General features: G+C 35.8%; 1 protein-coding gene across 1 annotated transcript in view; it reads left to right on the plus strand.

Moving 5' to 3' along the window:
- Positions 1-12,779, plus strand: part of PID1 (phosphotyrosine interaction domain containing 1) — an 85,556-nt gene extending 72,777 nt beyond the window's left edge. The window contains exon 3 of the mRNA XM_083364951.1: positions 10,888-12,779. Coding sequence (XP_083221077.1) covers positions 10,888-11,364 — 477 coding nt within the window. The 3' untranslated portion in view covers positions 11,365-12,779. The remainder of the gene's footprint in view (positions 1-10,887) is intronic.
- Positions 12,780-15,374: the final 2,595 nt, after the last annotated feature.

Below are 15,374 nucleotides of genomic sequence, written 5' to 3' on the forward strand. Positions count from 1 at the left end.
TTGAAATCAATGGCATTATCTTTTTATTTAGATAATGGGTTAAGCAGCCCATTTCATGGGACTTTAAAAATGTTATAATATTTGTACGTTCATCTAGCACACATTCAATTGTTCTAACATCCCTACTGATGTTTTTCTAATGTATATTAAAATGTGTTCTTTTGCAATAGATGTGAAGGATTTGTATCTCTGTGTGTATGTGCTTATAATTAAAGATTCTAATTTTCCATTGTCTCAATGTTTTTAAATATTTGTTTTTGTATTTCCTGAAATGTCCACTATTGAGCCATCTGTAGAATCATTCAGTAAATCTGTTTGTAGCTCAGATTGTCATTGTCATGGTTCCGACAGATGAAACTCTTCAAAAAAACTTTGAGGTATTGTTTACCTTAAAGAATCTTTTATTCGAGAAACATAGTATCAGCACTACATAGTTGAAACCAAAAACTAAATTCCCCTCCCCTGGGTACAATGTAACAAAGCACAATTCCCTCCTCCAAAAAACAGCCATAAATCATATTTCCCAATTAGTTTGAAGTGCAGGCTTTGTCCCCAGCTCTCCGGCTCACCAAAACTATCAACTTAGTGCCCAATGACCTTGGGTTCTCATGGCTGAGTTATTATTGTTATGACTAGCTGGATTCTCATCCACATTCCCCCTCTCAGCATCACTTGCTGTAACTCTAAAAGAAATAGAAGAAAAATGGCTGCATTTCTCTCTGTTGTCAAAGCAAGAACATAGCAGCGTTGACAGTCATATAAAAATGAGTTTTTCATCTCTTACTTTGTTAATAATCTCCACAATTTTTTTAATTGGGTAGAAATAAAGGCTGAAATCATGCTGGTAGATTAGACAGTGTTTACATTTGAAAGAGAAGATTTTGACTGAGAGTATGGGAATGTTACTGTAATGGGTGACCTGAGTTCCATAGCATTTCATCTATATTTGGAAATGTTGATGAGATAAAAACATTGTTTTCTTGGGCAGACCTTTTGTTTTGGACATTTACTTGCTGATCTTTGATAGTTTATTCTCTTTTACATATTAAAGCAGGAAATTCTCATACATAGTTTCTTAACCGCATTGAACAATTTAAGCAGAGTTGAATAATGGTCTGAGCTGGACTGAACAATAAAGTATTTTCCCAGCTGATCTTTTTTTAAAAAAGCCCCAATATTCATTCATTCATTCATTCATTTTTCATAGCCACGCATCTCAAACACATGATTATGAGCACTGAACAATCATAAAATCAATTAAAACACAACAAAAAAGTAAATGTATAAAGCAAATGAGAAAAATATAAACCATAGATTATAATCTTGATTTATCCTGATTCATTTTCCCACATTTTATTTTATTTTATTTTATTTAAAAAATTATTGGTTTCCCCTCCCATACATTCAGTAGTATTTATTCAACAAATGTGCTGTCTGAGTTTACATACATATTTAGTTCCTAATCCTTTATTTTTTCCTCTAGCCATCGATAAAATAAGTCCCAAGTTTGGTAATATTCTGTTTCTTCTTTTTCTTTCAGTCTCATAGTCAGTCTATCCATCTCTGCACATTCTATTTTTTAATTATTTCTTTATCTGATGGTATTGCTTAATTTTTCCAATGTTGCACAAATATAATTCTTGACATTATTGTAACATGCAAAATCAAATATATACTTTATCAGTCTTTTCTGGCATTATACCTAATAAAAAAAGTTCAGGTTTAAACATCTTTTCTAGCCAAGCATGTATCTTTTTCCAATAACTCTATACCTTGTCACATGTCTACCAAACATGGTAATAACATGGTAATAAGTACATTTCCAACATTTATCTGGCATGTTTTAAACATTTTTGCTACTCTTGCTGGTGGCAAGTGCCATCTATAAAACATTTTATATAAATTTTATTTGTAGGAAGTGCACATTTTAATAGATCACAAGCCATTTCAAAGTCTGTTAGTGTCAGCCACAATGGTTAGTGTCTTTGCATATTAAGAATCCCGTTGAAACATCAAATTATGTGCTGGCTGCATTTGATAAGCAAAAAATGAGAATGTATACGCCAACTAGAGTAGTCTTTTCAATGAAAAGGTCAGAATTTTTTTTAAATAAATAACTAAATAAATGAAATATTTTTGTTCTTGTGTCCAAGTGCACTTTTGCCATGGACATCTTCAATCCAGAGTAGTAAATGTGTGTGCTGCAGTAGATGCACACACAGAACAATCAAATTAAGAGCAATTGTTACAATGTAACAGTCCTAATCACCAGAGTTATTGGCAGACATTTGGGTTATGGAGTACTAAAGGAATTCTGCCCAAACTACAAGTGGGAGCAAGTTATATTTCACTTTCAAGGGTTATGACTGTGATAGACACTAACCAGAATGAATGCCAACTTTGATTTGTATGCTATGTGGGATCTTGTAATTTGTTTATTTGAATTTTGACTTAGAATTGCTCAGTGACTTTGGATGGAATATAAATGAAGCAAAGTGGAAATTAACTAAATTAAATTAAAAAATTGGCCTACATCATGGGTTCTTGTATCTCCGTTGTTGTAAGTAACAATGAAAGGAAAATTAAAACTAGTTACATGTATTAAATGTAATATTTTTGTCATCTAGAAATAAAATGGACCTCCTAAAACAGGGCTTTTTTCAACCTTTTCACCCACTGTACCACTTTTAGGATATGGCAATATCCAAGTACCACCAGTCGCCTAGCAAGGTGTCAAAAATATGATGACCAAAAAAAGGGAAAAAAGTGATGAAGTACAGGTAGTCCTTGTCTTACAACAGTTCACTTAGTGACTGTTTGAAGTTACAGTGGCACTGAAAAAAGTGCCCCCCAAGCAACAGCCGAGCAAGATGCCTGCCTGCCCGCCCAGCAGCACTCTTCCTCCTGTCCGAGGTTTTCATTGTTGTGAGCATTTCTGTTGAGGATTGGCAGCGGGGGTGGGGCGGGGGTGTTTGGTTTTTATTCCCCCCATCTGCTGGGGGGTTGCAGCAGGTTTTGGTCACTTCACATGACCCTGGGACACTGTGACTGTCATAAATATGAATCAGTTGCCAAGCATCTGAATGTAAATCACAAGACCCTGGAGATGCTGCAACATTCCAGCTGATCGATGCTTCTTCTGGGCTCAGCAGAAGCACCAGGATCAGTGCCGAGCTCCAGCTGGAGCCTGGTGCTGATCCCGGCACTTCTGTTGAGCCCTGACAGCCCCAAAGAAGTGCTGATCCTGGCACTTCCACTGAGCCCTGACAGCCCTGCAGCTCCAGCCATCTCTCGCTCAGGCTTGTGCGGTGCTGCCACCAGTTCAGCTCATTCCCCTCCCCTGCTACCACTTTTGTAGGATACCACGTGACAGGTGCTAATGTACCACAGGTGGTACCCATACCACTGGTTGAAAAGCCCTGTCCTAAAACATTTTCTATTTTTTTCAACCAAATTGACTTGCTTTGTTTTTAGAGCTTGTTTAATTTTGATTGACATAGTATATTTAACAGAGTATATTTAACAGTGGAGGATGACTTCATCAACTTTAATCTATTTAAAATTATCTATATGAATGTTTACATTAATTTTTCACCCACTAAGATTGGCTGGCAGATGTGTCAGTGATAATAATAAGAAACCACATTTTGCTTCCAATTTTTATATAGTCTAAGTAAGTATCAATGAGTTAATCTGCATATAGTCTATTTTAATTTTGCATGCATTAATCCACTTAGTTAATTTTCTAAATTACAGTACTGTATGTTTTTAAAACAATATGAATATTCATTTACATTTTCATGTGTAATTTTTTCTGATACACATTATTATATTTAGTTTTCTCTATTGGTTGCATTCTCAATTAAATTAAAAATTTTGTTAAGAAAATTTAGAAAAATACATAATCTGAGGGATAGTTGTATTCCAAACGGCCTGGTAGTACATGATGTAAAATTAGATGAATTAAAAATGCACTCGTACATATTTATCCAGTATCATGAACATAAAGCTATATATATTTAATTGATTTGTTTGTTTGTTTATATTTTTATTTACGGTATTTGTTCAATTTCTATTGCCAACCAGCTCAATCAAGTGACTCGTATTCATTTGGTCCAGTTATTTTTATTCCCTTTTCTCCCTGTGCCAAAACATGCTCTCCAAGTCCAGCTTAGGGGCAGCCTTCTTGTTGCACATTGGACTTCAGTTTATGCCAATCTATGTCAGTATGTTGTTGCTGTGCAATGCATTATGATTTTAGTCCAGTTTACCTGGAGATTACAAGTTAGTGAGGATTTAAAATGAGATTTTTCTAACTTTTAAAAAAGCTGTTTGATTTCATTGCAGCCTGAACCATGAAATTATTTAGATGGGCTTACTAGAGTGAATCTTTTTAAAAATAATATTATTGTTATAAGCTAGCAACTTTGAAGATAATTTGTTTTGATTTGCTTTTTTTTTTGTAAGTTTGTTGGTACTTCAGAGAGACTGTTGGGAATATATCACTAAAAGAAGCATTGTGATAGCAATGGACAAACTGTGTTCTCTCTGAAATAGGAGTGTTTGCAGGACCCTTGTCTTTTGGGATGATTAACTTTAGAAATATATATTAACCTGGAACTTCTGAAATTTGTCTGGAAGGCGGTGGAATCTCCAAAGTGTTCCCTGTCCCTGAGTTAAGACTGAATGTGTCATCAAATCTGGAGATAACTTGAGAAGTTACATAAATAAAGTCAATTGGAGTTTATGGTCTGGACTGAAACAGCAATATGAACCAAGCCAGTCTGCAGATGGATAAATTTTCCACATGTCACTGCAACTCTGCAGAGCATAACCCATAAATTAACATTTTTTGGCCTTCAAATAGTATTCTAGAATCATGTTGTTGAAAAGACTTGGCTCCAAGTATGATTGCTCAGGCATTTTGTTTAAACTCTTATGAGGCAACTGCATTTGTGTAATGTAATAAGTACATCCCTTCACAATTGCTTAGATGCATTTCCTGATTTAAGGCAACCAGTATTTTCTTTAATGATAGTTCAGCTAATTAGTCCGCAAAGGCAACCAACATTTAAAGCTGTGGAGTGAATAAGAGCTTGCTTTAAAAAATTGCATCTTTTGTTCTCTCTTTAAAAGTTTTTTTCACTGTGATTATAGGGCAAGTCCTATCTTCTTGAGCACTATCAGAAAGCCAACCATGCATTATTCTTATAATAGGTTAAGAAATTATCATGTCTAAAATCCATTAAAAATCCAAACCTGTAAGAAATTAACTAGTAAAAATAAAAAGTAAATTGATACAGCCATGATCCTTAAATATATATCCATACATTTAAAATCCTGATAAAATATATTAAAGTAAAATATTGAAAGTTAAGAATAAAAAATGCCTGCTTTTACATCTGACTTATTTGATGAAATAGGACTCCTGAAATGCCCAAAATAAACATTTATATAATTTAACCAGTCTTTTTCTATACATAACAACTGTGTCTAAAAGCTCCTTGCTGTGCATTGTTTGGAAAAGAGATAAATAAGAACTTTGGGTATAAACAGGAAGGCAATGATTGATAGACTTTGTGATTTCATTTATTTAAAAGTTTTTTCATTCTCTATTTTCAAAAGTATTGAAAAGAGCCTATCACAAACAAATTAATCAATAAAATAGCATTAGAGTTTAAAACAATGTCCAGAGTTTAGCAAGCTTTTCTGGGACTGGATACCTTGCAAAAACTTTCATGTTGGCCTGGTGTCCCCAAAATCTTATAATTATTTATTTATTTATTTATTTATTTATTTATTTAATTAATTAAATTTTTACACCGCCCTTCTCCCGAAGGACTCAGGGCGGTGAACAGGGCATATCTTAAAACTACAAAAGTACAAAAGTTAAAAAAGAATTAAATTATTTCCCACAATAAAAACAATAAAAATATATATAAATATTAAAACCCTAAGTATTTCCCCATCAGGCCAGGCCAGCTTGTTCAAATAAATGGGTCTTTAACCCGCGCCGGAAGGAGCGGAGATCCGGTGCCATCCGGTGCTCAACCGGCAGCTGATTCCACAAAGCCGGAGCGCCCACAGAGAAATCTCATGAGTTTGGCATTATTGTGTGAGATCTAATGCAATTAAAAATAAAAAATGGAGGCTGCTCTGGGTGCGATGGTTGGGTTGGAGAGTCGTTCTGACTCTTGCTATAATCAATGTGCTTCCAACAAACATACATTTTAATTTAAATGTAAATTTAAAAAGGATCTCTGTATTTAATAAAAGGTTATTGCAGAGCTTTTTAGCTTCTAAAAATAAATTCTAAATCCTAGGCCACCAAAGAAATTGTCTTCCATACTGCAGTCGAGGCGTACAGTTCCAGTAATGTCACTGATTTATATATTGTTGTGTATTGCCTGGAAATCGGAAATCAGGCCTGAGGGTCAGAAGGTGTGGCTTAGGCATACAATGGTTATGTCGATTTTGATTTTGATTGATAAAGGTGTTTTTATCCTGGCTGCTGTTTTTGTGTCTTGTTTTTCTATTCTTTCTGGTTTTTAAATTTCTTTTGATATTGCTATCTGCCCAAATCATGAATTTAAATAATAATAAACAGGCAATATAAAAAGGGTTTTTTAAAAAATAAATGAATAAATCAGATGTAGTTTAATGTTCTGGGCATAGAAGATAATTTCTTTGACTATATTAATCATTGGACTTTTGACCACATTCTAAGCTTAATGCATAATTTGTCAGTTGTACATTCTCAACCAGGCTTTACCAATGTAAATAATAATATACAATGTTCAGACTGCAAACTGGCTGAGATTCATACAGGTTGATGTCTAATATAGTTTGATGGTGCCACTATTGGATAACTATTCATGCCTTATTTTCATTGGTGCATAGGTAGTCCTCAACTTAGGAGTACAATTGGGACTGGAAGTTTTGTTGCTAAGTGATGTTGTTATTAAGTGAGTCTCAATCAATTTTATGAGCTTTTTCATCGCAATCACTATGCAAATCATCCCAGTCATTAAGCTGTTTGCACAGCTGTTAAGTAAATTTGGATTCCCCAAAATGACATGACTTGGCTTGTCATAAGGCCTTGGGAGGGTTGCAAATGGTGATAGGTGTGATGCTGCTGTCATCATAAATACAGGCCAGTTGTCAAGAGTCTACATTTTGATTATGTGACCACAGGGTCATATGAGGACTGTTCATGAATCACTTTTTTCAGTGCCATTGTAACTTCAGTTAAATGAATAGTCATAAGTTGAGGACCACCTGTATTGCTTCCTTTTTCCAAAGAAAGTAGATGGACTTAAAACCCCACTTATTTGCATATAATGTAGAAAGGACTATTCTTCATCCTCTTCTTGTAGCACTTTTGTCCTGAAATCTGATCAAAACTATTTCAAACTAATTTTTCTAAAAGCAAACAATAAACAGTGCATAAAGCAAACTGGACAGATTCCCTTTTATTTTATGAAAGATAGCATTGATCATCATAATATCTTTTAAGTCTAATACCTTTTTCATCTAATCCAATGGAAAATGCACAGAAATGCTGCTGTGCATATTAAGGTTTGAGAAATACTGATGTGCATTTGTAGTATTTCAGGTGAGAAATAAAATGTTTTTTGAAACAGATTGACCTGTCCCCCTTTAGTTTAGCATAGAGGTCCGCAATCTTTTGGGCACCAGGGGCCGGTTCCATGGAGAAAGGTTTTTCCATGGAACAGAGAGTGTGGTTTTGTGTGCTACCTGCATCCCATGGATGGAACTTTGCTTGTTTGCGTGGATCAGTTGCTGGCAGAACTGGTCCATGGACCAGGGGTTGGGGACCCCTGGTTTAGCATGTTTTGCCAGTAACTGTGTACTTGTCTTTCATGTAGTGTATAGTTTTAAAAGATTAAAAATATTGTGTGTTTGGGGGGAGGGTTACATCAAAGCATTTTTCTTTCATTGAGATCTTGACTGTCAAACACTACTGTGCTCAGTAGGCGTTTTAAAAAAAAGTGTTTTCAACTTCAAATATTTCTAAAAACATCCATATGCAGTTCCAGAATTATATATTATTTTTTCCTTTTTATAACATGCATATTTTGTTAATTAGCTACATAATATGGGACTTTAATTGTTTGGCTCTGTAGCGAATATAGTGAAGTTTTTGTGCTGCTTCTTTTTTTCTTTAGTAAACCGTAACATGTATGGCATCTTAGATTGTGAGACTGTTTGGAGGAAACAGCTGAAAGTTGTTAGATACGTGTTTCCTGCAGAAGATCAAGACTATGAATATCTTTGAAGGTAGCTAAATTCTGTGACATAGCAGTATCTGAAGATGATATGCAGCTGTGCTTAGTTCCTACTATGCATAAATTGCACATATTGCAATAAATTTCTAGAATTAAAAACTACAGATAATCCTTGCTTAACAACCACACGTGGCACTAGCAACTAGTTCCAATGGCTAAGCACTGCAGTCACTAACTGAAAAATCAGTGACCATGCTAGGCTTACAGTGTTACTTTCCATTTTCATTGTTAAGCAAATAATTGAAATTGTTATATGAGATATCATATGACTGCAACATGCATTTTACTTCCACAATTTCCACTAATTGTGCTTGTTGGAAGCTCGTTGGTAAACTCACAAATGCTCATCACATTACCATTGGATGCCGCAATCCCTATAAATGTAAGTATTGGGTCACAAAGTTGTTTTTTTTCCCAACCATCAAAACTTTGAATGATGATTAAACAAGGCAAGAGAGGACCACCTGTATGATAGCTGAGGAATTCTGGGAGTTGCTGTAGCCTCAACAACTTGAGAATTCTTTTTTTCATTTTTTCCATATGAAATAAAGTTATCTTGCTTTCCTCATATGAAATAATGGTGGCTAATGGTTTTAAACATTGCAATTTCCAAGTTGCCTCCCACCCACCATCCTAAAAATGCATAGTGATGGTGATGATAAATAATAATAATAATAATAATAATAATAATAATAATAATAATAATAATAATAATAATAATAATAATAATAATAATAATAATATCAACTGGACTTTGGCTGAATTGGAACACTTAGACCAGAAAACGCATAAACTTTTGAATATGCACCACGCTCTACATCCACGAAGTGACATTGACAGGTTGTACCTGCCAAGAAGAATAGGGGGCACAGGGCTACTACAAATCCACCAAACTGTAGAGGAATTAAAATGAAGTTTGAATAACTATGTAAATCAAAGTACAGAAAAATTGCTTCAGGCTGTGAAAACAGAGAGCATTATAAAAATAACAGAAACAAAGGCAGAATATAAGGAAAAACGGCTGGATGACAGATTAAATAGACAGAAAACCAAAGCTTTGCATGGACAGCATTTGAAAAACATTGAATGAAAATGTGATAACAACTTGACATGGGCATGGCTTAAGATGGGAACCATCAAGAAAGAAACAGAAGGCTTAATACTGGCTGCTCAAGAACAAGCGCTACAAACTAATGCCATGAAAGTGAAGATACAAAAATCTTCTGACAACCCAATTTGCCAACTTTGCAGCGACAAACTTGAAACTGTCGTTTCAATCATGCAAACTGATTACAAAGCTAGACATGGCCGAGTTGCTAAACTAATCCATTGGGCATTGTGTAAAAAATATGATTTGCCTGTGTCCGAAAAGTCATGGGAACATAGGGTGGAAAAAGTTGTCAAGAATGAGAGAGTGAAGATCTTGTGGGACTTCTGAATACAGACAGATCGCCATTTGGAACACAAAACGCCAGATATTGCAGTTGTAGAGAACCGAAGTGTACAGCTGATTGATATTATCAAAGGAACATGGAACGCTGTTACCTTCCCACTGTAGTGGTCCCTATTTTTCTACTTGCATTTTTTAGGTGCTTTCAAACTGCTAGGTTGGCAGAAGTTGGGACGAGTAACAGGCGCTCACTCTGTTACGCGGCACTCGGGATTCAACCCGCCAAACTGCCGACCTTCTGATTGACAAGCTCAGTGTCCTAACCCACTGAGCCACCGCGTCCCTTCCAGCCACTCTGCACCATCACATATTCTCCCCAGTCCACATAACGCTTTTCATGAACACTTGCACACTGACCAGTGGCTCATCTACCCTTCTTGACCTGCGTGGCACGTCTCATACACCCTTGCCTTCTTTTGCAGCCTCCCCAATCCATGCTGCATTTTTGTGCACCCTTCACATCTTCTTGCACCTGACCCATGCTGCACCTCTCATATACTCTTGTTCCTTGTGCATCCCCCCAACCTATGCTGCATTTTTGTGCACCCTTCACATCCACATGCATCCTTTCCTGACTCTCCCTCATCCCCTCACTCACCCTCACATGCCCTCCCTGCACTACTTTGTGCCTCTTGGGTACTGTAACTCCTTGTACCCTCCCCAATCCAGCAGCAGCCACTTAACCTGCCTGCAGATCTGCTTGCAACGTCTTGCTGACATCCCCACTGATTTTGGCTGTGGGAAAGGGGGAAGAAGTTGCCACACCTAATGACTCAGATTCAGTTAATGACAGCATCCAGGACTGCACATAGTGCTGTATTTTGTATTACAATTGCATCAATTAGTGATAAAAATTCAGGTTCCAATTGTTGTAATGAGTTGAGGACTACCTGCACATTTGAGAACTGCAAAGCTAGTAGTAGTTTCTCTGTTTTCTTTTCTTTTTGTAAAATTGTGATGTGATATTTGACTCCTGAATGTGTAGCATTTTGAAGGAATATTGACTTTTAGAGGTGATTAAGTTCTGCAGAAATTTTCAGTAATAATGATGAATTTGGTGGAACAATTACTGGGCATTATAATGTTAGCATTTGGATGACTAACTTTTTTCTTTTTCTCTTGTACCAGGTTACATACTTGGGAAAAGTTTCTACAACAGGGATGCAGTTTTTGTCCGGTTGCACAGAAAAGCCAGTAATTGAATTGTGGAAGAAGCACACCCTTGCTAGAGAGGACATCTTCCCAGCTAATGCCCTCCTAGAAATCCGCCCTTTCCAGGTTTGGCTTCATCATCTGGACCTCAAAGGAGAGGCCACTATCCACATGGATACCTTTCAGGTTGCTCGTATTGCTTACTGCACTGCTGATCACCATGTGAGCCCAAATATTTTTGCTTGGGTATATCGGGAAATCAATGATGATTTGTCCTATCAGATGGACTGTCATGCTGTAGAATGTGAGAGCAAGCTAGAGGCCAAGAAGTTAGCTCATGCTATGATGGAGGCCTTTAAGAAAACTTTCCATAGCATGAAGAGTGATGGCCGGATCCACAGGAATAGCTCGTCTGAAGAAATGTCTCAAGAATTAGAATCTGATGATGGCTGAATTTCAGTTTTTTTGATGGTTAAGCAACAGAAAAAATGGCCCTGGGAACATAAACATATATATAAAATAAATGAACAACCATTCAATTTGGGAATGATGAATTTCCAAAATTTCTCTAATCACCTTTTTCATTGTTTTTTAAAAGCAATTCAGAAAATTTCCTGAAAACATGCTTCTTTATTATAATTACATAACATTGAAATCTGCTGCTGGATTTTGTTTTTGTTTTTGTTTTAATGTGATAAAATTTCTTGTTTAGTCATTTGTCCATTTGATGTTTCAAACTTATTTTAAGCTTTGGAATTCAAGTTCTTGTCTTATGGTTTGTAATTATTTCAATCTCCTTGTTGAAATTCACTGAGCAGATTTAACAATGAGATCTTTCAGAATTTGTTGTTAGCATGTAGTACATCTTCTACAGACAAAGAGAATACAATTTGAGGATCATCTGCTCTCTTTTTATCACTTCCCGGGCTGAAATTTCTACCTGCAGTTTGACAGCCTAACAATTAATCCACATTTCATGGTTTGAGTATTAACATACGCTTAACATTTACAAGTTATAATCATATGTTATATTTTCTTTTATTCATTTAAGCTTTTAAAATGTACTTTCAGTCACATATTTCCCCCTTAGTGCCATTGTTTAAAAGATGAATTGCAGGGATGCCAAGTGAATGGTGGGACACCTGAATGTAAATTTCCTCTTTTATATCATGTCCATTAAATCAGACCACTGTCTAAGGATGAACATCCTGAATATATATTAGTTGGGCTGTAAGGCAGAGTCTACCTTGCTTCAGGCACAAACTTTCATTTTGCAATAGTCTTGCCATGAACAGAATCTACATCAGCTTATTTACTTGTGCTCCAGCGTTCAGTTTAAACTAGCATATTAATCGTTAGCATCTGATAATGATAAGTATAAGATTCTTTAAGATCAGGTTTAGTGGCAGAAAGTTTGTTAATATTCTGCTAATATTTCCTGAAATATTAACTTCCTGTTAATATTTCCTGAAATGTTTTCAGTTCACAGATGTAAGGGTTCATAAATATTTTTAACATTTTTGAGACAAAGTGCTGATTACTAATATATAGGTAATGCTGCACTTCATACAGACTTGTTCATAAGTTGTGGTAATGTTAGGAGCACTGGGCACCTTACAGAAGCCTTAAAAGAAAGCAAATCAGAGCAGATAGCTATGGAAACTTTTTCATTGTGTCTGAATATGCACGTGTGTGTGTGTGTGTGTGTCTGTCTGTCTGTCTGTCTGTGTGTGTATGCAGTGACTATTAGAGCATATAGATTTATCATGCAAACATACTGAGGAGGAATTGCACCTTTAATAAATATGCTTATTGCTTTCCAATGTATGTAAAGTATTATGCAGCTTAAAGGCATTCATACTTTAATAAAAAAAGGTGGAATTAAAAATTAATAATTTCAGACTTCATGATTTTACATGTACACTCCTAATCTACCAATTCTGGCATTAACTACAATCTGCATAATGATATATAATACCTGGCATTAAACCTTGAATTATGGCTTCAGTACTAAATTTTATTTTACTTAATACTAAATTGTACTTTTGTTCTGATGTATGTAGGCATTTTGCTTTTTCTGAAGGGCTTTTCCATCTTTGCTTCTCCACCCTTTCTAGCAACTAGGTATACCAATCTCTGTGAATTGAAAAGTTCTATGCTTTTTTCTAAACTGGAGATTAGAAATATATAGCTGTAAAACTCAACTTAGTTTCCCCTAAGAGTTCAGTTGTATAGGCTTTATATTCATTGTTGCTGAGAGTTATAAGAACGTCACATTTGCCCTTCTCTCTCCTAGAGTGAATTTTGGATTTGTAATGGAAAACATAGAAATTATTTATTTGTAAGCTGCCTTGGCTTGGAGGACACAGTCTTCCTCCAACGTTTGGCTTCTTGTAAGAGAGAACTAAAACACACATACCCATGAAAAGTTCCTTTGTTCCAAGCTTCTAAGGCATACAGATAGTGCAAAAAATAAACTGCCACCCTGGCTTAGAGATTGATTGATGGGATAGGAATGAGAAAAATATTTTGTCCTCTTCATCTTCCCTGTCCTTGGATCATTCAAAAGAAGAACAGCAGCTTTCCTCTTTTGAAATTATAGACATTTAGGACTCCTATATGACAAATCATTTCTTCTTGAATAAAGTTTACTCTAAATCAGGTCACTATTAAAAGAGGTTAGGGTTTATTTATAATTCATAAAGAAGAAGGATTCATATAAAATGCACAAAAAAGCAAAATAAATAAAGAAAGAAAGCACTGCTGTCTTAGTAATAATTAACTTGTTAAAAATGGTTACTCTACTTTCTTATTGAAAGTGTTTCCATCAGCCTTCATGCATTGTTATTAAGATATTCTAAAATCTCATCAAATCAGGCCACGGGTGAAATTATCTAATCCTTTTGATTCAAGTACTAACTTGAAAATGGTACTCAAATATGTCCTTTGTTTTTGGTATTAGTAATGTGGGATTTTTATACTATCACCATTCTTGTTTCTCTTCTCCAAGAACTTTATTATACATAGAATTATGGATAGATTTTGTGGATGACCTCACACTGCTTGATGAAACAAAGGGGTTCTTGCAAGAAATGACCACCAGTTTAGATAATGAGGCCAACAAGATTGGCCTACTTATAGATTTTGAGAAGACTAAGTGTAAGCAAGTTGGAGGTGCTCAGGATAATATGCCTCTTACGGTCCACAGTCGGACTATAGAACAAGTCCAACAATTTACTTATCTTGGCAGCATTGTATCTATTGATAGAGATACTGATAAGGGCATTACTGGATTCAAATGGCAGTAGCTGTGTTCCAAGCATACACCCAATTTGGTCTATGGCAGCCAAGTATTACCACAAACTCTTCAAGACTGTTATACCAACTGCAATATATGCTTGTGAAACCTATAAGTGTACAACCAAGATGATTAAATGGGTAAATATTTTCCAACAACATTGCCTGAGAGGAATCCTCCACATCTCATATTGTGACTACATCACTACGAAGAGGTATTACAAAGATCTGATTTGGGGCATCTGTTGGGAACTGTGAATGAATGTTGAATGTGGCTTGTTGGCCATATTTTATGTATGTATGCCTAAAGATCAGCATCCAAAAATTTCACTACATTGGATACCTCCTGGAGGAAAGAGGAAATGGGGCTGGCCTTGGAAAACTTGGAGCCAAACACTTAAGGAAGATCTTAAGGTTATTGATGTCCCTTGGAATAATACCGAAGATGCTACAAATGATCAAAGCCACTGGAATGCCCTGGGCAGGACCTAATGATGATAATGAATGTGGAATTTAACTGTGATATTGAGAACTTTTAGCTCTTTCTCCAGCCAATATGGGCTATGGTTACAGTTCCTGAAAACTGTAATTCAGCAACATTTTGATTCCCTTATCTCTAATGGTGTGTCCCACTCTTTACCTATTATAAGTAATACAATGGCATATGAGCATTATTAAAGTCTTCTGCTGTATCCAAGCAGTGTGCAGAGTTATGTAAGCAATCCTCCAAGTTATAAAGTTATCTGTACAGTGGGCCAAAAAAGTATTTAGTCAGCCACCAATTGTGCAAGTTCTCCCACTTAAAAAGATGAGAGAGGCCTGTAATTTTCATCATAGGTTTACCTCAACTATGAGAGACAAAATGGGGGGAAAGAATCCAGGAAATCACATTGTAGGATTTCTAATGAATTTATTTGCAAATTATGGTGGAAAATAAATATTTGGTCAATAACAAAAGTTCATCTCAATACTTTGTTATATACCCTTTGTTGGCAATGACAAGAGGTCAAACGTTTTCTGTAAGTCTTCGCAAGGTTTGCATACACAGTTGCTGGTATTTTGGCCCATTCCTCCATACAGATCCTCTAGAGCAGTGATGTTTGGGGGCTGTCGCTGGGCAACACGGACTTTCAACTCCCTCCAAAGGTTTTCTATGGGGTTGAGAT

The sequence above is a fragment of the Vipera ursinii genome (assembly GCF_947247035.1).
Source record: "Vipera ursinii genome assembly, chromosome: 5".
NCBI classification, from domain to species: domain Eukaryota; kingdom Metazoa; phylum Chordata; class Lepidosauria; order Squamata; family Viperidae; genus Vipera; species Vipera ursinii.